The 21,578-nt window shown below is 41.4% G+C and overlaps 1 protein-coding gene across 5 annotated transcripts in view; it reads right to left on the bottom strand.

Moving 5' to 3' along the window:
• Positions 1–21,578, bottom strand: part of Atosa (atos homolog A) — a 69,314-nt gene that overhangs the window by 20,589 nt on the left and 27,147 nt on the right. For all 5 annotated transcript variants that reach the window (XR_007589143.1, XM_050125091.1, XM_050125082.1 and 2 more), the window contains 3 exons: positions 3,014–3,198; positions 1,407–1,609; positions 1,012–1,137 (listed from right to left, as the gene is read on the bottom strand). Coding sequence is in view for 4 of the 5 variants with exons in the window: in XM_050125091.1 (XP_049981048.1) it covers positions 1,012–1,137; positions 1,407–1,609; positions 3,014–3,198 (514 nt within the window). In the remaining variant the exon portion in view is untranslated. The remainder of the gene's footprint in view (positions 1–1,011; positions 1,138–1,406; positions 1,610–3,013; positions 3,199–21,578) is intronic.

The following is a 21,578-nucleotide window of genomic DNA, read 5'->3' as shown; positions in this document are numbered from 1 at the left end:
ACAGTTTCATAGCTGGGCCGTGGTGGTGCACGCCTTTAATCCCAGCACTTGGGAGGCAGAGGCAGGTGAATCTCTGAATTTGAGGACAGCCTGGTCTACATAATGAGTTCCAGGACAGCTAGGGCTACACAGAGAAACTCTGTCCCCCAAAACAAAAATAAAAATAAAACAAACAAGACAGAGTTTCACTCTGTAGCCCAGGATGTCCCAGAATTTACTACACGGCACAGGTTGGTTTCAAACTTGCAATGATCCTACTTTAGCTGTCTGTGGGATTATGGGCATGAGGTACCATACCCAGCTGAGATATCTTTTTAAGAACTTAAACACTAAGAGCTCAGGAATATTATAATTTAATCATATTTACCAAAATAGAAAGGAAAAAGGACTTTGCATTTATTATTAAGTGGGTTCTGCTCATTTTAATTGAGCAAGATAATTTAGAAACTATTTAACCTGCATAAAAATATTAGTTGCTTTGCAGTCTGCATGTTTATGTACACATACAAATACACAATCACACACACATGCATACAGGAACCCACACACACATACACATGTACTTTTTTTTAAAAAGACAAGTTCTCACCATTTTGCTCAGGTTCAGACTCACTGCTCAACAATTCTCCTACCCCAGCATCCTCAGTAACTTGGTGATGTGGACACACAGTACTATGTCCAACAATGTTTATGTTTTAGATAGAAAATTCCCGTTCATCAAAAGAAGTAACAAACCCATGTGGCTTCTGTTTCTACTTTATCATGACATTAAGGCTGGACAGGCTTCCTAAAGTAAGCTTGAATGCTTTCAAAACATTTATTCTACACAAATTTAACCAAGCCATCTTAACGAGACTTAACAAGATTACCCATAATAATTCTCTTAACTTGTTTTGATAAAAACTTTTACTGATTTTCATTTAAAAATGAAGGAAATTCGCGTTTGACAGGTAAGACACCATTCAGTAAACTGGCCGTGAGTATGCACTGTCCCTCTTCTCCTAGACTTACCTGTAAAGGATATTTCGTGGAATAGCACCATGAGAAACACTCAGCCAAGCACTTAACTGAGAAAAAAATACAAACGACCGGACAGCCAGCAGAAGCGTCTTCTCTTCAACGAAGCAATCGCCACTCCTAAGGGGAAGAAGAAGGTACAGTCACAGGCCAGCAAATACAGAGTGACTGCTTTTGCCAGAGAAAAGTGGGGACAAGCGCCTCCTGGGATGTGTGCTCTGGGAGCACACACATGCACTTCCTAATGTCACTTGGTGTCAGAATGACTTAGTGAACACAATAAGTATCTCATCTTTACCACATGAAAAGAGGGAGTCAGAGACATGATGCGATATCACAGTAAGGTGCAAGAGGTCTTGGAAAACTTGAGACCAAGTTTAACAACTCACTGTCGGGGAACCGGCTCCAAGATCCACCTCTCCAGTAACAGTGCATCTTGCTTAATGGCGGGGTCATTCAGATCCGTCCCCTCTGCGCTAGGCCCCTCGTCGCTGTAGCAGCAGTCTGGCAGGAGCATTACTTCCACCATGATTGGAAGATTATTTTTCCACAACAGTGCGACCTCAGATCTGGTTCGTCTGGCTTGGCGACACTTAAGAGAAAATGAAAATAAACAAATGTCTCAACAACTGTCCTAATTTTGTATTTAAATTTCAAAACTCTAATTGTAGACATCTGCATAAGAAGCGTGACATGTGGTAGTGCTTGCTCAGGTTTGGCCGTCTCGTGTTCTTGTTAAATGCTGATCTGTGCAATGGGCTCACTGTAGAACATTTATGCTGTACATTTTCTTGGGAAGAGTAATTTTGCTCTATTTTATGGGAAAGAATAGCTACATACAAAGTCTGACAGGTCACTGAGTGTTCCCAGTGTGCCTAGTCAATTTTACCAGTTCACAGAAAAGATTCTGAAACCTAAAGACTAAAACATAAAAATTTATTTTCATTAAATAATCAAAAGAAACATTTTTTTTAAAGTTTGTATTTTTAAGTTTAAAAATTAGAATGCTGGAGAGACGGCTCAGCATTTGAGAGCACTGGCTGTTCTTCAGTGGACCCACGTTCAATTCCCAGCACCCACATGATGACTCACAACTATCTGTAATTCCAGTTCCAGGGATCTGATGCTCTCTTCTGGCTTCCATGGGCATCTGGCATTCAAGTGGTATAGAATACATGCAGTCAAAACACTCATATTTACTAAACAAAATTAAAAAAAAAAAAGTAAGCCAGGAAGTGGTGGTGCATGCCTTTAATTCCAGCACTGGGAAGGCAGAGGCAAGTGGACCTCTGAGTTTGAGGCCAGCCTGCTGTACAGAGTGAGTTCCAGAACATCCAGGACTACCCAGAGAAACCCTGTCTCAAAATAACAATAACAACAACAACAACAACAAGAAATTTAAAGTTCAAGAATATATTTAAGAAATAATTGAGAAAAATTAAAAAAATATGTACTACTTATGGAAATGTTTTAACATTTTAAAAAAATATTGATAACAAAAATTATTACTATTGAAAATACACAGGGGAGGAGCAGGAGAGATGGCTCAATGGTTAAGAGCACTGACTGCCCTTCCAGAGGAATCAGGTCCAATTCCCAGCACCCACATGACAGACAGCTCACAGCTGTCTGTAACTCCAGTTCTAGGGGACCCCAAACCCTCACCCTGACATACATGCAAAGCACTACTGCACTTAAAATAAAAATAAATAAATAAATTTTTAAAAGAAAAACATACAGAGGAAATAGGTAATGTAGGAAAACCATCCTAACATTAGGAACATTAGGTCAGGGTAAGACTCTCCAAGAGGAGAGAAGGGAATCCTGCAATGCAATGAAGATTGGCCAGTCTCCCTTTCCCTCAGTGAGGTCACCTACAGCACTTTCAACGACCACCTGAATACAAACACCACTGTGACAGAATGGTAGGGCTGAAAAAATTGGAAGAGGTTTACACAAAGGACACACCCCAACAGCAACGGAGCCCGGTCCTCACCTGGGCCAGCTTATCGCTGCACTCATGCCTGGCTGTTCCTGGAAAGCGAGACTGCGCTGGAGGGCAGTGGAAACTCTCTGCACGGCCCTTCACAGAGCACTCAGGTGTCCGTCCTTCTGTTATCAGCAAGGCCAGAGAGACCAAGAACTCCTCTGCGTCATATTCAAAATACTCATCCAGGGCATCTGGCATTTTAAAAAAGGAAAGTTTTTTTAAAATTAAAAATTGCATTAAAAATTCCATCACTTGAATTAATCACATTTTTGTACAGTATTACTGTTTATGTATCTATCCTTGTGGGGCTGAACCCAGGAACATACACAGACTAGACTAGGGCTTTGCCATGCTTACAAGTACTCTACAACTGAGCTATAATCCTCCTTCATTAATTTTTAATTAATTGATTGTAGATAGGGTCTCATGCAGCCCAGGCTGGCCTTGAATTCACAAGTGGTAGAGGTTGGTCTTAAACTCCTAACCTCTGCCTCTTTTTGTTTGTTTATTTTGAGACAGGATTTCTCTGGGTATCCTTGGCTGTCCTGAAACTCACTCTAGACCAGGTTGACCCCGAACTCACAGAGACCTGTCTGCCTCTGACTCCTAAGTGCTGGGATTAAAAGGTGTGCATCACCACTTTCTGGCCTGGCTCTGGCTCTTATGAGCTGAGATTACAGGTGTGCAGCTCCAGTCTTGGCTACTCTAATTTACTCTGTCCCTGTTTTACTTTTTTTTTTTTTTTTTTTTTTTTTGGTTTTTCGAGACAGGGTTTCTCTGTGGTTTTGGAGCCTGTCCTGGAACTAGCTCTTGTAGACCAGGCTGGTCTCGAACTCACAGAGATCCGCCTGCCTCTGCCCCCTGAGTGCTGGGATTAAAGGCATGCGCCACCACCGCCCGGCCCCTGAGATACACTTCTAACCCTAAAGTAGTACTCAATGGGAACTCATGTGAGCTGGGTGCAATGGTACATGTCAGCATGCACTCAGAAGTCTAAGATGGAGGACTTCTGTATGTTGTGGCCAGCCTAGACTACCCAATAAGTTATAGGCTACTAATGGTTATAGCAAGACCTCTGTCCCAAAAAACCAAAAACTAACCCCTCCAAATGCAAAACCCAAACTACTGCCTCCAACAACAAATACCGTCTCTAATTAAGGGTAGTAGCCTAGGTCTAAATTCCCCGCTCTGGGATTTTACTCTGCGCTATGAGTGGCAAGAAATCTTTCTATTACCTTGGCAGGCTGTAGAAATAAGTCAAACAGCATGTGCAACAACAGCCTAGCAGCCCTGGGAAGGACACTCCTCCTCCATCGCCCTGCAAAACTAGGTGGGGTTTTCAAGGATGTGCATTGCAGGTATTGGTGTAGTCAGAGGCTCTGCTCACCCTGCGTCTCTCAAGAAGCATGGCTGCGATCTCTCCAAGTTTTTTTCCAAGCTATTTCTGCCTCCCCTTTATTTTCTTGTTGGTTCATTAAGTTAAGTTTCTGGTTGTTTTTTTTTTTTTTTTTTAAGATAAATTCTAATTTACCACAGGCAGGCCCCAGATTCACTACATAGTCAAAGCTATCCTTAACCTTCTGATCTTCCTGCCTTTACTTCTCAAATGCTGAAGCACACCCAGCTCCACTGCTTCTGAAGAGCAGAGATTCACAAACTCTCAGGGTTGAAAGAATCTTGAGGAAGTCTAATTCGACCACTCCCAACAGCCTTCAAATACTGGGCTGGCAACTGTCACACCTAGTGGTGAGGGAGCCTATTTCATCTCTGGATCTTCCCAAGCAGCTAGAGCTTTCACTATGCCTAAGTTGCTTACTTTCCTAGTTGAAGTGGACTGAAGTCCAGAGCTTCAAGAACATGCCTCTCCCAAGTCCCAGCCTAGCCCCAGATCCCAGACAGACTGCAAGCACAGGTCACAGAAACAAGGAACCTGTGCCCTGTTCCATCTCCTACCCCAGTACAGATCTATCCTACTGCAAACCTCCTCCATGATAATCCTTAGGGTACGAAGGTTCTGTTATTCCTCTTCTTCACTGATTGGCTTCCTAATTAATCCACTTATAACCCTTCAAGCTTAATACTATGGTCAAAGCTGTCACACAGAGCCAGCTGTTCTAACTGGACAATGTGACAGGTACTCTGCTGTGGATGCTGCCCGAGTCCTAGGTCAACTCAGCTTTTACAGCTTCCTGCATGGCCTCTCCACCCCAGACAAATTCCTGTCTACAGAGTTTTTGTCCTTTCCATTCTCCTTCCAACCCACCAGGCATGCCTTTGCCCTCTCCTTTTCACCTGCCACAGCTTCTGAGACCTCCTCATCTTGCCTCGAAAGGCCTCTATTCCACATGCTCTCTACACTGACCTCCTATTGAATTCCTTCCCTGTCCACAGCTGCACAAGCCTAGAGCCATGAGCACATGGGTACATCCACATGGGTTCACGTCATCCATTTTCCATGGATGGACAGATTATTTCAGACAATCTTCTCCAAAACTTGGGGCACTAACCACTAATGTGACCAGGAGAAAAGGAAGGCTGAAGAAGCCAAGCGTCACTACAGCTGAACTCAGATAACTGTCCTGATAGCTCTGTAACACCAGGAATCTTCCACTTCTTCACACTGAGAGTCTCAACACTTCATCCCTGAAACCTGCGGAAATGTGAAACAAAGAACCAACCACCCACAGTTGTGCTCTACCCTCCCCATGCACATCATATATATGCACACACACACATGTCCATACACACTCCATGTATACACACAAAACTAGTGTTTTCTTTAAAAACGTAAAAAATTTAAATCTTCAATAAATTGATTATAAGAAACGCCAGTAACAAACCTATCATGGATTAACTTGGTTTTTGTTTCAGACTTTTTCTTTAAAGATTTGATTTGTAAATTAAGTACATATGTGTGTATCTGCATGTGGAAATGTGCAGGTGAGTGCTGGTACCTTCAGAACCCAGAAGAGGAAGTTGGCTCCACTGGAGTTGGGTGAGTGGCCCAACATGGGTGCTAGGAACTGAACTCTGGTCCTCTGAACTGCAGAGCCACCTTCCTAGCCCCATATCCAACTTCTTTAATTCACTTTCCCCTTATTTAATTTAAGTAAATAGTGGCCACCATTGTGGAAATTTGATCCAACATAATCATTTATCCTGTACAGAGATGTCTGTTGAGGAAGTTAGGAATGGATGGAATGGAAGGAGGAGTAGATGTAGAGATCCCATCCAGGGAAGTTGTTACTTCATCAAATCTGTAATGTCATTAATTTTATTGTATTATTTTTTATTGTTGTGAAGAGACACCTTGACCACAGCTACTCTTATAAAGAAAATATTTAATTGGGGTAGCTCGCTTACAGTTTCAGAGGCATGGTCCATTATCATCATGGTGGGAAGCATGGCAGCATGTAGGGAGATGTAGCTGAGAGTCCTACATCTTGGAGGCAACAGGAAGTCAACTGAGACACTGGGTGGTATCCTGAGCACCTCATAACCTGTCCCTACTGACACACTTTCTGCAACAAGGTCATATCCAATCCAATGAAGCCACACTTCCTAATAGTGCCACTCCCTATGAGATTATGGGTGCCAAATACATTCAAACTACCACACAACTATTTATTATTTTCCATTTAAGAAAAAAAAAGGCCTGCCAATTAAACTATTATGTTCCATCAAGTATTCATTTAGCAAGCGGAAGATGTACGCCTGTTAAAAACCAACCAAGTGTAGAAACATAAAGTGATGGTATTTATCCGATTCTTGTTTACATGCCATAGAACATGTCTGGCCAAAACAAAAGTAAGCAAATTCTACTGGTTAATATTGGTTGTCACCAAGAATGATGACAAATTATGATGTCATGGTTATGATCATATTAACAAACAGCCTGAGTCTTGACTGTACTTTGAGCTATGTAAGCTAAGAAAATAGATTTTATCTATTTAAAGCTTATTTTCCTGAGAAAGATGGAGACAATATATAGCTTATAGCATCGTTCACTTCAAAGGTAAAGCGCATTGTCTGAACATGCTTATGGTATAAATGCTATTACGTAAGATGATTCTTATCTTAATGAGATTTAAGAGGTAACTTCAAAAGTTTGAAATTTTGTGTTTTGAGTTTTAACTACACATGGAACAAACTGGAAATCTTTGAAAAACAAAAATAGTGGATGGGAATGGAGCTCAGTGGCATAGTTTATGATTCATATGCAAGGCCCCGCATCTAATTCTGAGAGCCCAAACAAAAACACAATTACAAAATAATACTAGGACTCCACTTAAGACCAAGCATTATATCTGTTTTTCAAGCACTGTATCTTTAAGAAAGGATTCCTAGGAAATTTCAAAGTGCAGCCACTGCGGATAATGTTTAGCGATTCAGAACTCCTGTTCTTATTTTTTTTAACTTGTGTGTGTGTGTGTGTGTGTGTGCGTGTGTGTGCGTGTGGTGTGTGAGTGTGGTGTTCACAAAGGCAAGAAGAGGGCATCATATCTCCTGGAATGTAAGATATAGGTCATTATGAACTTCCCCACATGGGTGCTAGGAACCAAACGTCTGACCTCTGAAAGAGAATCAAGTACTCGACTACTGGGCTATCTCTTCAACCCCAGGGACTCCCTGCTCTTTTTGTTTGTTTGTTTGTTTTTGAGACAGAGTTTCTGTGCAGCCTTGGCTATCCTGGAACTCAATCTGTATATCAGGCTGCATTTGAATTCATATTTGCCGGCCTCTGCCAGCCTCCCTGCTCTTAACAGAACCTTGAAACCAGGTAATAAGAAGAGAGTGAGCACTAAGCAAGGAAGACTCAGAGGGGCCAGAAGGAGTTATGTCATAATGGGAGCACCATCTGTATGCAAGAGTCTTGTGTCAGCTGTAGTCACAAACTGCATAGATCAACCAATAACACATAAGTGAGGAATGGGTTTGGTTGTGGGATATTTGTACACTGTGAAGATGTACTGCTGTGATTGGTGTAATAAAAAGATGAACAATCAGTAGTTATGTAGGAGATATAGGCAAGACTTGAAGGCAGAGAGAAATTGCAAGAAGGAATCTAGATATATAATTTCACCAGCAGACTTAGAGCAAGTTGGATATGCTGTACTAAGAAGACATATCTGAGCCACATGGCAGAATGTAGATTAAAAGAATATGGGTTAATTATTAATTGGGAAAAGTTTAAGCTAAAGTAAAACTTTTAAAAATTAATAATAAGTTTCTGGGTCATTATTTTGGGTTAGTCCAACAAAGATAGTCCAACAATAAAGATGGATTCCTTCGAAAGTAATATAGGTCAGATCTTATTGGGGGAGACCTCCTAAAAATCTTGGCTACAAACATGAAGAAAAACAAACAAGAAACCAACAAAAATACAATACAGGTGATATATATGCTAATTCCTCGACATAGGAACAGAACACATAGGGTGTCTGGATCCTGTATGATGCTTTATTGACTTTAAATTTTTTAAATACTAATGAGCAAAAAACAACAGCTTCTGAGAGACTCTGGATTATGGAAACTGCTAAATTAAACCAACCTATAGATTTTAATAATGTCTTAACTTCTGAATGCAAGTCAGAAAATATGCTGCATTGGGGAAGAGGTTTTACTTTTGTTTCTATAGGAAACAAACTATTAATTTCTTCAAAATTAATAAAGATCAGATTGATGGGGGAGACCTGAAAATCTTGGCTACAAACATGAAGAAAAAGCAAGAAAGACTACAAGACAACTGATTCCTCAGCATAGAAACAGCTCTGAGACATGATAAACCTTGTTGGCTATTCAAAAATTAGAATTACAAGCCGGGCGGTGGTGGTGCACGCCTTTAATCCCAGCACTCGGGAGGCACAGGCAGACGGATCTCTGTGAGTTCGAGACCAGCCTGGTCTACAGAGCTAGTTCCAGGACAGGCTCCAAAGCCACAGAGAAACCCTGTCTCGAAAAAAGAAAATTAGAATTACATGCTATACTTTCATAGGGCATGGATAGAGATCTGGTTATACAGTCCAAATGAACATATAAAGTTGACAGGTGCCTTTTACCTGCCCAAACATAAAACAAGAAAATCATCTTTAGCTGGCTTGTATACTATACACTGCACATTCCATACTTGTGTTAATACAGATATGTATTTTACCACTAAAAGTCTGTGGGTTTTAAAAGAAAATGACCAAACGCCAATGAAATCAAGTAGCCTTGGTGATCCAGCCTCTCAAAATGCCTCTGTTGTGGTTCCCTCACAGCTGAGATGGTCCATCCTCACAGACTACTCCAGTTACAACTTCAGATGAGCTCTACACTTTCTCATCACAGAGACTAAACAAAAAATAATAGAGCCAACTTTCCAAGGATTTGACCATTATCCCAATTATCTCAGGTCCCTAAAGATGCCTTCACCCACAGACAACAGAAAGCAGTCTAGAGAACATGATACCCACATTCCCAAAGGTGGAGTGGGTGGCTTTTGGTTATTCAATGGATTATGTATGTTTATAATCATTTAAGGGGGTTGGTTACAAGTTGTTGTTGGTCACAGTCAGATAGAAAGCTGAGCAAAGGAGATTAGATTCAGGGACTTCATTCTGGGAAAAAAAAAAAGGAGGATATAGAAATGATAGGCTAGAAGGGTAGATTACTGAATCTATGTTAAACTAAAAAGCAACTATAAATCTCAAATATTTAACACTGGTATGGTTTTTTACATTGATACAAATTTAAGGTTATTTTGTTATAATTATATATAATATAATATTTTGTTATAATATNAATATAAAGCAAATGTATATATGCTTCTACTCTTGTTTAGGTATTTTACCTATGCAGTTAAAAATATAATATATATACTTAAGAAATACAGGTTAGTTGTTAGTCACATTTTCATGGTTAAACTGGTATACTTTAGATAGCTAAGTGATCTTCAAACACTTCAGAGACCTACAGAATATAGAATTTGAGATGCTTTAATAACATAAGGCTTACTATGAAAGTGAGACATGTCTGCTCCTGGCAACATAAATTTACTTCAAAAAAGGGCGATTGGCATTGAAGAACACCCAGATGGAGATGGCCTTCATTGTGGCAAAGTTAGCCATTGTGCAAGAAACTGCACTTGCCTTGATTATTGACAATGTTGTTCAAATTAGACAAGCAGGATACCAGCTCCATGGACAGAGGTAATTAAAATATAGGTTGTGACATGTGCAAGGTGTCATGGTGACTTGGAAGACTAAGAGTTGACATTGCTCTAAGCAAATATCAAGATACACAGCATCACAAATACTACCAACTCTGAAAGACCTGGCCCCTAACACTGAACCAACCACTGAGCTCATATATCAGTAACTTTATAACTGTAACACGTCACAATGACATAGTGTATTGGTTCTGTAATTTGATTGGCTTTAAAATTGTTAAAGGGTCACCTCTTCTGGCCCTTCAGCATCTGCAAACCTAAAAGCCTAGTTCCAGACCCATGACCCACAAGAACTCTCTTTGTGTGAGAGCCATTGTTCCTTATTAAGTTTAGTTACCAAAGAAGCCTCTCTTTCTACCAAGCTGAAACCATTAGAGAAAACCAAGACTGTACACAATGCAGAAAACAACAGTTCATAGTGAGCCCAGCCCTGGTGGGTATACCTCCATCCTGGCTTCTGCATCTATGGCTCAAGGAACATTAAAGAAGAGGGAACAGAAAATTTGTAAGAGCCAGGATACCAAGAAGTCTGTTGTGAAACAGCCTCTCCTACAAACGACTGCATAAAGAGGACCAGGACAACGGCAGTTATCAGTAAACATGTTACTGCAGAAGGGGGGAAATCCCATAGGATCCACCATTAGACATTTTAAAAGCTACAGGCAACTAACAACTGCTGGAAGAGGGAGAATGAGCCCCTTGATGGGTTGTCCACTGCAAAGTGATCAGCCTTGAAACCACACACACACACACACACACACACACACACACACACACACACACACAAATGGACTCAGCAGGTTGAATTTCTATATATTTGTGCACACGCACACATATGTAACAAAATCAAGTTGAGAAGGGGATGTGAGAGAGATTCCAGAGCGGTGGCGGGGAAGGGTTAGTGGGAGAGCGGGGCAATATAATTCTATTTCAATTCAAGCATATTAAAATGCTGAAATCTTTGGCTTTATATTTTATGAGGACTATGTATGAGAATATAATTTTTTTACTGAGTTATTTTTCTACATTGTAATTAAAAATAACTTATGCAAGCCATTTCAATTTAATGGTTTTATCCTTAGGCAGTTTTGAGAGGCCTGAAAGATACTGAGTAGGTTCTAATCTCATTTTTTAAGTTATGAGAATGTCTTCAATGTTTTATAAAACATTGAAGACATTCTCTCCTTTTTACCTTGAAGTCAATAAAAGTTGTACTTTGCCTTCCTAAACACATGACAGATTTCTTAAAATACTCTGAATGCTTGTGTCCTCTGAAAGTCTTCACTGAAACTAGCACCCAAAATGATGGTAGCCAGAGTTGGGACTCTGGGAGCACCCAAAGGAGCCTGTTTGTCCCTTTACTTGAGGATATAACAGGAAGGCTTGTCTCTGAAGCAGAGGTGAGCCTTTTACAGACCTAAATCTGCTGGTGCCTAGATCTTTGGACTTCCCAGCATCCAGAACCGTAAGCAACACATCTCTCTTTGTCATATATTACTTAGTTTAGTGCATTTTGTTATAGCTGCCGAGATGAAATGAGACAGTTCCTAAAAGCAAGCCAACTTCCTTTTATTTATTAATTCTCCCTGATAAAACATTAAAGAAGTTCAAAAAAAATTCACGATGGTGGCGCAAACCTTTAATCCCAGCACTTGGGAGGCAGAGGCAGGCAGATCTCTGTCCTGGTTTACAAGAGCAAGTTCTAGGACGGGCTCCAAAACTACAGAGAAACCCTGTCTCGAAAAACCAAAATAAATAAATTAAATTAAATAAAGAAGTTCCAGAGGAAGTCTAGACAGGTTATGTAAGCTCCTTCAAAATACACAGGAAATGCCTCCAACAGCACATCTCAGTCCCATTTCAGTACTCGGGTCTCCAGTCAACAAAGCCCCACAGAAGTGAATGCAGACCACACTACTTACTAATTTTCTGTCTTTAACAACCCTATCAGAGCTGGTTCGGCTGCAGTCTCCAAGGCTCAAGGACTTTGTACTGCGTTGATTCTAAATGTATTTTTTTTTTTTAGAAAGGAATCAACTTTATACCACTGAAAGTATTTCACTAGCAGTAAAGAAAAGGAAACAAGATTTTCCTGTCCCATCTACACTAAATGTGATTCTGACATGAACATGACATGCTGCTGAGACAGATCCAGGGGAGGAAATGGAAAAGCAAAGTACAAACCATGATCCTTCATTTTGAAAATGCATGCAACATGTGTGCATTTGCTCTACTCCATTATTTATAAGAACAAAATAACATCCTAAACTCAGGAGCAATGGAGAGGCCATTTACTTTATATAATATTCTAATTATGGTTGCTCAATTTGACAAAAATAAAACTTGCCCAACTACATTTGAACTTCAGTACAGGATATACTTGTACTACAAAATTACTCATTCATCTGAAACTTTGATTTAAATGAGGCACCATATTTAAAAAACAACACTGCTGATCAAGTCTACATTACTATTTCTAATGTTTGAGCATCTAGGATTGTTGAGCCTTATTTATCTACACAGTGCCCCAACACTAACGGAAGTACCTAGAATATACATTTACTTCCTACAATGTGCAGCTGAATAAGCAAGGCTGGAAGTGTGGCTCAGAAACACAGCATGTGCTCAGCATGCACAAGGCCCTGGGTCCTTTCTCTAGCACCCAAATGATAAAACTGCTTCAAAAGCATGTCAACACAAGTACATTCCTACACAGCGAACTATGCTACCGCTAGCATCATTATCTCTACAGATGCACAGCCACTGCTCTGTAGGGACAGAGGAAGCTGATGACATAAATACAGGACGGTCCTCTTTCTGGTTTTAGGAGTTATAAGGCATACAAAATCATTTGCGTTTATGTGGCTAAAAAGTGGCTAGAAATATTGGAGGTACATAAATCACACCGCTGTCACCATTTAGTGGTGTGGGAGGTCCTTCGATCTCTGTGTTGCTTTTATTGGTTAATGAATAAAGAACTGCTTTGAGCCTGTGGCAGGGAAGAACAGAACTAGGCAGGGAAAGCTAGGCTGTATGCTGGGAGAAAGAAGGGTGGAATCAGAGAGAGGCCATGGAGCTGCTGGAAATAGACAGATAGACGCTGTGAACTTTACCCGGTAAGCCATAGCCATGTGGTGATATACAGATAAACAGAAATGGGTTAAATTAATATAAGAGTTAGCCAATAAGAAGCTCGAGCTAATGGGCCAAGCTTGCAAATTTTCAGGATTAAGAGTCTATATACTAAAGATGTTACTATTTTGCTTCCTAAGCAAAAGTACAGGACTACAAAAAGAAGTATTAGGCTGGACAGAGGAACCCAAATATTAATTAATACAGTTTCTGTGTGATTATTTTGGGTCGAAGTTAGTCGGGCAGCCAGAAACCAACAAGTGGCTTCTTCCAACAATTTAGCCCCAAGAAACAGAAAAAAGTAAAAAGGAGTCAGCTCTATTTGATGAGATGCTGTCTTGTTTTAGTTTTGTTTCAAACATTATGTAGCATTTTTGTAATGTCTTAAAACAAATCTTAACAAGCTGGGGCATGGTAAAAATCAAACAAACACATGTGCAGACCTATCTGATTCTACGTCTTTCAAAGACACAGACAAGATTTACGAAAACAACAACAGAAATCTAAAACAATACAGATTTTTACATTTTGCTAAAGGTATTTTAAAAAAGAATCTTATTTAGCAAAATGCATGATGAAGTTCACTCAGTTAAAAAGAAATACAATTTCATATTTCTTATTTTTTGAATAATGCCTAAAGATATGTTAAGCATGGTAGATCATATCTGTAATCCCAGCACTTGGGAAAGACCAGGAATTCAAGGCCAGCCTAGATGCATAGTGAGTTTTGGGTTAGCCTAGGCTATATGAGATTGTCATAAAAATAAAAGAGTAGTATTAAGGATAATATAAAAAAATGAAAATAACATAAGCTTGCAAATTTTCAGGATTAAGAGTCTATATACTAAAGATGTTACTATTTTGCTTCCTAAGCAAAAGTACAGGACTACAAAAATAAGTATTAGGCTGGACAGTGGCAAACGCCTTTAATCCCAGCACTTGGGAGGCAGAAGTAAGTGGATCTCTGTGAGTTCAAGGCCAGCTTGGTCTATAGAGCTAGTTCCTGGACAGGCTCCAAAGCTACAGAGAAACCCTGTCTCAAAAAACAAACAAAAACAAACAAACAGAAAAAAGACAGAAAGAAAAAAGTGAGGTGTTTTAAATTTCACTTTCATCATAATTTCATAAATAAAAAGATACTTTAGAATAGATGCTAGGAGGCAGAATCATGATGGGCTGGCCTGTCTCTGCTCTGGATATCTGCCATCCCTCAGTAAAAGCACAGACAGGCTTGAGGTTGGCAGTAACCAGGAGCTTCAGCACAGCATTACTGCGGGGTCCTTCTGCTTCCCCACATCCCTCCCCCCAAAGTCACGAGACCTGTGCTCCACAAGATGGAAAACAATGGAGACACGGGTCAGAAGTGTGGAAGAAAGTTTTCTGGGACTGGGAGATGGTTCTGTGGTTAAAAGCACTGACTGTTCTTTCAGATGACCCAGGTTCAATCCACGGCACCCACATGGCGCCTCACAACTGTTGGAAGTTCCAGGGATACAAGGCCCTCTTCTGGCTTAATCAGCACCAGGCATGCATGTGGTGCACGCATGCAGGCAAACTACCCCTACACATAAAATAAAAATTTAAAAACAACAGGTTTTCTAAAAGAAGATGAGACATTACAGCAGCATTTGGAAGGAGGAACCACAGCTTCCTCCAGTGAGACTACCTGAGTCAGAATGTGCCATCTACTGGCCATTCCCTTCCTCGAGGGATTCACTCATCCCTCTTTATACACCGCTACAGAGATCAATCATTTAGGATGCAACATTTTAGCTTAACTATCAGCTTCTTTTTAAAAAGTGTCACCTTATTATCAGGTTGGTAAGAACAGAAGCCATACTTTCTTCAGCTCTCATCTTCAAATGCCATGCCAAGCACCCCAGCTTCCCTTTAGAGTGGCAAAGGCCAGAGATGGGATCCTTTGCTAAATACAATAATCAAGCTGTGGGGTTTACTGCCACAGCAACACTTTTAATTAATGTTTTATTGGATCGCAGTGGTCATTATCATCAGCTTCAGGCAGTCAAGCACAGACTGTTTCTTAGGGCCAGATTAAACTGGTTTGAGGCCAGCCAATCAAATGTGCACAGTTTTTATAATTAAGCAGTTATTTGCTGCTCATTAGCCCCAAATTTATCTTGAAGATAGTGTGCCAATATGCTTAAAGTCCACATTCCACTTCCATACTTGGCTCTTCCTCCCTAAATTAAAGAAAATATTTTTTGATAGAGTCTCATATCACTAAAGCTGGTCTTAAATTGGCTGTGTGGCTGATAATGACCTTGGAACTCCCCCCATCCTTCTGCCACCATCTTCAAAGTGCTGGGATTACAGGTGTGTGACACCTTACCTGGCTTCTTCCTAAATTCTGACAGCCAAGAAACACATCTTTAGGTCAGTATTTGTAGTTGTACCATATCTTGAAATTCATAGATCTCTTAAAAAAAAAAAAAAAACCCACAAGACAACCAAGCAACAAAAGCTAAACAAACAACCAAAAACAGAAGCCGAATAAAAGCAGCATTTCCCGTCCTGTTTTCAGGTCACGGAACAGCTCAGGAAATGCTGCTCCAGAGCCACTTGTCAGACCCTGCAGTCCCGGAGTCTCCAGGCCCTAGCGAAGGTCAAACCCTCTGCCCCTTAGCCCAGGCTGACAATAAAGGTGTGTGAAACTGGACGGGCCTTCCAGTTTCAGTCCTTGCAGTCAGCAGCACCATTCCATCTGTTGTTTGTAATACCACTTTGGTCACAGGCACAGGTTGACCCTAAGTCTATCCTACCACAACAAACTAAAAATAATCACAGGGGTGCTAGCTGGATGGAAGCCTTGTCCCAACCACAGCTGCATTTTGAGACTTGAAACCTAAGAATGATACACACTTCATTTCCATCTTTGTCCCCAGTTTGCCATGTGTTTTACAGTCTGATTGTTCTATTTCCAGCAATTCCTTATCTCTGACCCATGGACATTTCCAGGACAGCTGGATGCTGGAAGCCCAGTAACAGGGCATGGGGTGAAAAATCCAAACCCCAACCTATTCTTTTATTTACTTAGTGTTTTGTTTTGAGACAGGATCTGTGTATCCCTGGCTGGCCTGGAATTCTTCGTGTAGATCAGGTTGGCTTCAGACTGGGATCTATCTGCCTGCCTCTGCCTCTGGAGTGCTGGGATCAAATGTGTGCACCACCAAGCCCAGGACATGCACCTCATTCTCCTTCGCTCAGTCAGTCACCTCAGTCACTGAACTGCTCATTCCTAGTACCACCTCCTGAAGGTCTCAGGAGCTACACCATGGAGACCTGGGTATTCCAGACGGTAATTCATCTTCTTGCGCACCTGAAGAGCACACCCATTCTTCAGCACCCTCGTCCTGCTTTCCTTGAGATACCACTTGAACTTATTACTGGGTCCCTATAACTATAGCTAGAGATCAAAACAACAATCACCTTCTAGAAGCCATGGGGGCTTAGATCTCACCATTTGTGAGAGCCTCTTAAGACACCCACTGGGAACTCTACAGTCAAGCTCTCACAGCAGGTAGAGGGGATCAAGCTGGGTTTAACTTATTTACTTTATGTGTATTGGTGTGGAAGTGTCAGATCTCCTGGAACTGGGGTTATAGATAGTTGAGAGCTGCCATGTGGGTGCTGGGAATTGAACTCAGGACCTTTGGAAGAGCAGCCAGTGCTCTTAACCACTGAGCCATCTCTCCAGCCTCCATCAAGCTGGGTTTAAAAGGTGCAAGCAGATGTTCCCTTTATATTTCCTAACATAATTTTTTGAAGGGAAAATGCACCATATTCTACACGTCAAAAAATATGCTATGGACTGGGTGTGGTAGCTCTCACCTATAATCCTAGTACTTTGGAAGGTGAGACAGGAGGATGACTTGCTTAAGGGTAGTTTGGACTATATAGTGAGATCTGCCTGAAAAGAGGAAGGGTGGGTATAAAACAATTAGAAGATCTCCATTTCAGCTCATGAACACTACTAACCTTCTTTGGGTCTCCCCATCATCTGAAGCCTATATCCTCTTCTGCAGCTCCGTCTTTGGAAGACCCCACTGCAATGTGCTTTTCCTTCCTAAACTCAGCATGAATAAAACACATCTTTAGTTGAAACTCCATGGAAAAAAAAAACAATAAGCTGTGTATGTGTGTGTGCGTGTACATGATGTATGTATGTATGTATGTATGTATGTGTGTGTGTGTGTACATGTGTGTGTATAAATGTGCCTGAGTGCATGCGCATGTGAATCGTACAGAGGATGACCTTATGGAGTTAAGTTGTTTTACTTGGGTTCTGGATATTAAACTTGGGTTTTTAGGGTTGTACCACAAGCCCTTTACCTGCTGATCCCACTTGCTGGCTGAGATGTGTTCAGCAGAAACAGGTTCTTGAATGAATACTCAGTGTCGGTTCTAGGTTTGTTTTCTTATTTTCAGCTTCTTTCTGATTTAAGTGATAAAAAGTTTCTCATTTGCCTTCCCATATAATGATTTTCATTATCCTTACAACCTTCGTAGTTTAATAGCCAACTACTTTCTAATCTATCAATATAGATGCCCTTAAATGGGGAAAAGGAGCATTTATTTTTAAAATAAGCAAACTGCCTTGGGCAATTGTTGCGGGAGGTCCTTCCGCCCCTCAAACCAATAGCTGCTGTGATACCAGCCCATTGGGGCGTGGTCTCTCTCCCTTTAAAAAAAGTGGCTATTTCCTCTGCTCGCTCTCTTCACGTCCTGCTCCGCCGGAGACTAGACTCCTTTCCTGGTTGTGCAGATGGCTGTTGTCTGGGACGGTGATCTGTAAGTTTTCCCCTTTAAATAAATAAGACCCTATTAATCATAACTCCAAACTGGTGTGGCCTTGTTCGTGACTTACGCCTTCAGGCAATCACTCATGAAGTCTCTAACACAAGAGTCAAAGGTATCCAAATCCATAAAAAAAAAACAAGAGATGAGAGAGAGATTCCTAGGCCTGGGCAATCTTTTACAGGACTGCAAATAAACATTATATAATCTACTGAATGCTCACATAAGGAATTGGGGGTAACCAAGTCTCTAGAAAAGCCTTCTGAACTCAATCTGAAGAATTAGCTCAAAGATTGGAGTGGAAACAAGGAACTTAATGTTTAGGTGTGAAAAACTATCAGCAAAACTCAGCTCTTCAGAAAGCAGAAACAATGCCAAGCAGTGGTGGCACACTCCTTTATCCCAGCATTGCAGAGGCAAAGGCAGGCGGATCTCTGTGAGTTTGAGGCCAGCCTCGTCTACAGAGCCAGTTCCAGGAGGGTTGAACAAGACACCATCACAACCTCCAAGGGAGGGGTGGAGCAGGACTCCTTTACACCTTCAAGGAGAGTGCCATCTGCAAGGATGGAAAGGGGGTCTCATTTGTGATATGGTGAGAGTTAATAGTGAAACAGAGGGACCTGGATTCATCAGAGGAAGCTGTCACTCTCAGGGAATCCACTGGTATCCTAGAGGATACAGTTTTGCCTCCTTATAATTTGGGCTGCAGAACTATGCTTTCATCTATGTCCGAGATGTCTGCACTGGGGGCCATGCAGCTTTGGTTCACTGCCGTCTTCCTTGCCTAAGCCCACTTCACATCACTTCTCTGTGTTCCTTGAAAAGCATCAGCCTTAAGACATCGCTCTTTCAGACTGAAATGCCTCAAGGAGAAGGTATCCTTTCCACTGTCCTTTGTGGAAAGGCCCGCACTGTCTGGTATTATCATTCCACAGCCCACGCAGAAAGCACTTGGAGGCAGTTGCTGAGAGAACACTGTCACAGTAGAAAGCCAGTGCCCCTCGTTCAGAACCACATGCTCTAGATTTAGCTGAGTGCTCAGAGAAGAGTCTGTGCTAAAAAGGTAACCATCTACTATTCTTGTGCTGTTTTGTTTTGTTCCAGCCTTACTAATCCCTGATAACTGGCACATAACTTTCCAAAATTATCCTTAAGCCTAACCTAATTTAGTCTTGCATTTTACCTCATGGGAATATGATTACAGGCTGGTCCCCAAAACACACTCAGTCCTTTCAACATTCATCCCTCTGCCACATGTGTGACCCTTCACTCCTTAGCGCTCTCAGCATTCACATTTTCCACTGAGTGTGTGTTTATATGTGTGAAACCTAAAACTCCTAGGGAAATAAAAAAAGATAATGGGATACAGACATGCTTCTAATTGCCAGACAAAGCAGTGGCAGCTCAGCTGGACTGTCTTAAAGATGGAGGAAGCTGACAGTCAGTGGACCTCCATTTCTAGAACAGGACCATGTCTGCAGAGTCCAGGTAGCTTCGGGTGTCCAGAAATTCCAGCCTGTGCCTCAGAGTGAGTTCCAGACTGGTCTTTCTGTGCCTGGCTCTTTGCCACAGCCCATTCAGAATGCAGAAGTCAATGCAGACACTGGGCTTCATCAGGACAACCTTCAAAAGCAGTCGTGTAAAGGATACACTCTGGTACACGTCACCATCTCCTTTGAGGATCCAAAATCCACGCAGGTGTTCAAAACCTAATGTTTTTCTCACATGCATGTCCTGAAATCTTTACTCTGTCTGTCTTAAGCCTGAATTTTGTGTCTGTGTGCATGTGTGTATATGATGTACATGTATGTATGTATATGTGCACGTGTGTGTACCTTTTGTAAGTGTAGGAGTACCACACCATAGCATGCACGTGGAGGTCAGAGGTCAACTTCAGGTGTCAGTCTCAGCTCCCAAGTTTCCCTTTTGTTGTCTGTTACTGCTGCATAGGCCTTGCTAGCTGGTTCAAGAATCTACCTCTTATCACAAGGGTTGTATACATGCATTACCATGCCCAGCTTTTCACAGGTTCTGAGAACTAAGACTCAGGTGTCAATATTTGAGTGGCAATAGCTTTACTACTCTTTGAAACATCTTCCTCAGCTTTGTTTCAGTTTTTGAAGACAGAGTCTCATGTCATTCAGGCTGATCATGAATTCAATATGTGGACAAAGATGACTTTCGGGCTGGAGAGATGGCTCAGTGGTTAAGAGCATTGCCTGCTCTTCCAAAGGTCATGAGTTCAATTCCCAGCAACCACATGGTGGCTCACAACCATCTGTAATGAGATCTGGTGCCCTCTTCTGGTCTGCAGACATACACACAGACAGAATATTGTATACATAATAAATAAAATTAAAAAAAAAGAACTTTCAACTCCTGTCTCTACGTCCAGGTGCTAAGATTATAACTGTATATCGCTCATGCCTCACTTCTATTGTTTTGTTTTGTTCTTTAAGATGGGGTCTTGTTAAGAAGCCCTAGAAGGCCTGGTACTAACAATATAGCTTAGGCTAGCTTTGAACTTGTGGTAATTCTACTGCCTCAAACTCTTAAAGGCTGTGTTATTTTTTTATTAAATGCAAAATAATCCCTGGGCCTGACCCAGACAGCATACTAGCAGAACCACCGTACCGGCTGACAGCAAGAAGATCGGGTCTGATAGGAGGTCATCAGCTGCCTTTTTTAATTTGCTTGCTTTTTAGCCCTCAACTAACTGCGTGGTCTTCAACAGGTGTAAAGACTAACTGATGTTTATGTGGGGACCAAATCATCTCAGAACTAGGGCTGGGTGCAGCTCAGTGGGGGAGTGTTTGCCTTGCAAATATGAGGCCCTGGTTATGACCCTCACACACACACAAACCTTAGTATTAAAAGAAAGCATAAAAGTCAGGATGGGATCCAGACTAAATCTTGCTCATAACACAATAAAATTATCATAACTCAAAACAGCGAAAATACTGCGATCATTAGAAACTTTGTGAATGAATTAAAGTGACCTTTTAAAAGAGTGTTTTCTGAAAATTTTCACTTTGAAGTTTGAGTTTTCAAAGTGTAGCTTCATAATAGCTGAAATTCTATTCTGGAAATTTTTGCACTCTGGGACAATTCGTATTCATCTCATTTGTGAGCTCCACTTCCCGGCTCCTAGACAGCTGGCAAGGGTGGCAATGATAAGGTTGTCCTGCTAGGTTCCTGCTGGCAAGCCCCAGGGAGAAACTAGTTACTACCCAGAGACTTGACTCCGAGGTCATTCGCAGGGTGGGGCGTGCCCAGCCCAGCCCACAGAAGACTGTTTTGAACACAGTCTTTCTTTTCCTTCCCTGGCTTCCCTCACTCTCTAGGCCCACTGTCTGCAGTTAGCTGCTGTCTGACAGCCATCCTCTCTGACTCCCTTTTCTGAGTCAATCCTCG

This window comes from Alexandromys fortis, unplaced genomic scaffold, assembly GCF_014885135.2.
Source record: "Alexandromys fortis isolate MF-2015 unplaced genomic scaffold, M_Fortis_MF-2015_v1.1 scaffold_22, whole genome shotgun sequence".
Taxonomy (NCBI): domain Eukaryota; kingdom Metazoa; phylum Chordata; class Mammalia; order Rodentia; family Cricetidae; genus Alexandromys; species Alexandromys fortis.
The sequence above is the reverse complement of the archived record's forward strand: the minus strand, read 5'-3'. Positions and strand labels throughout refer to the sequence as shown.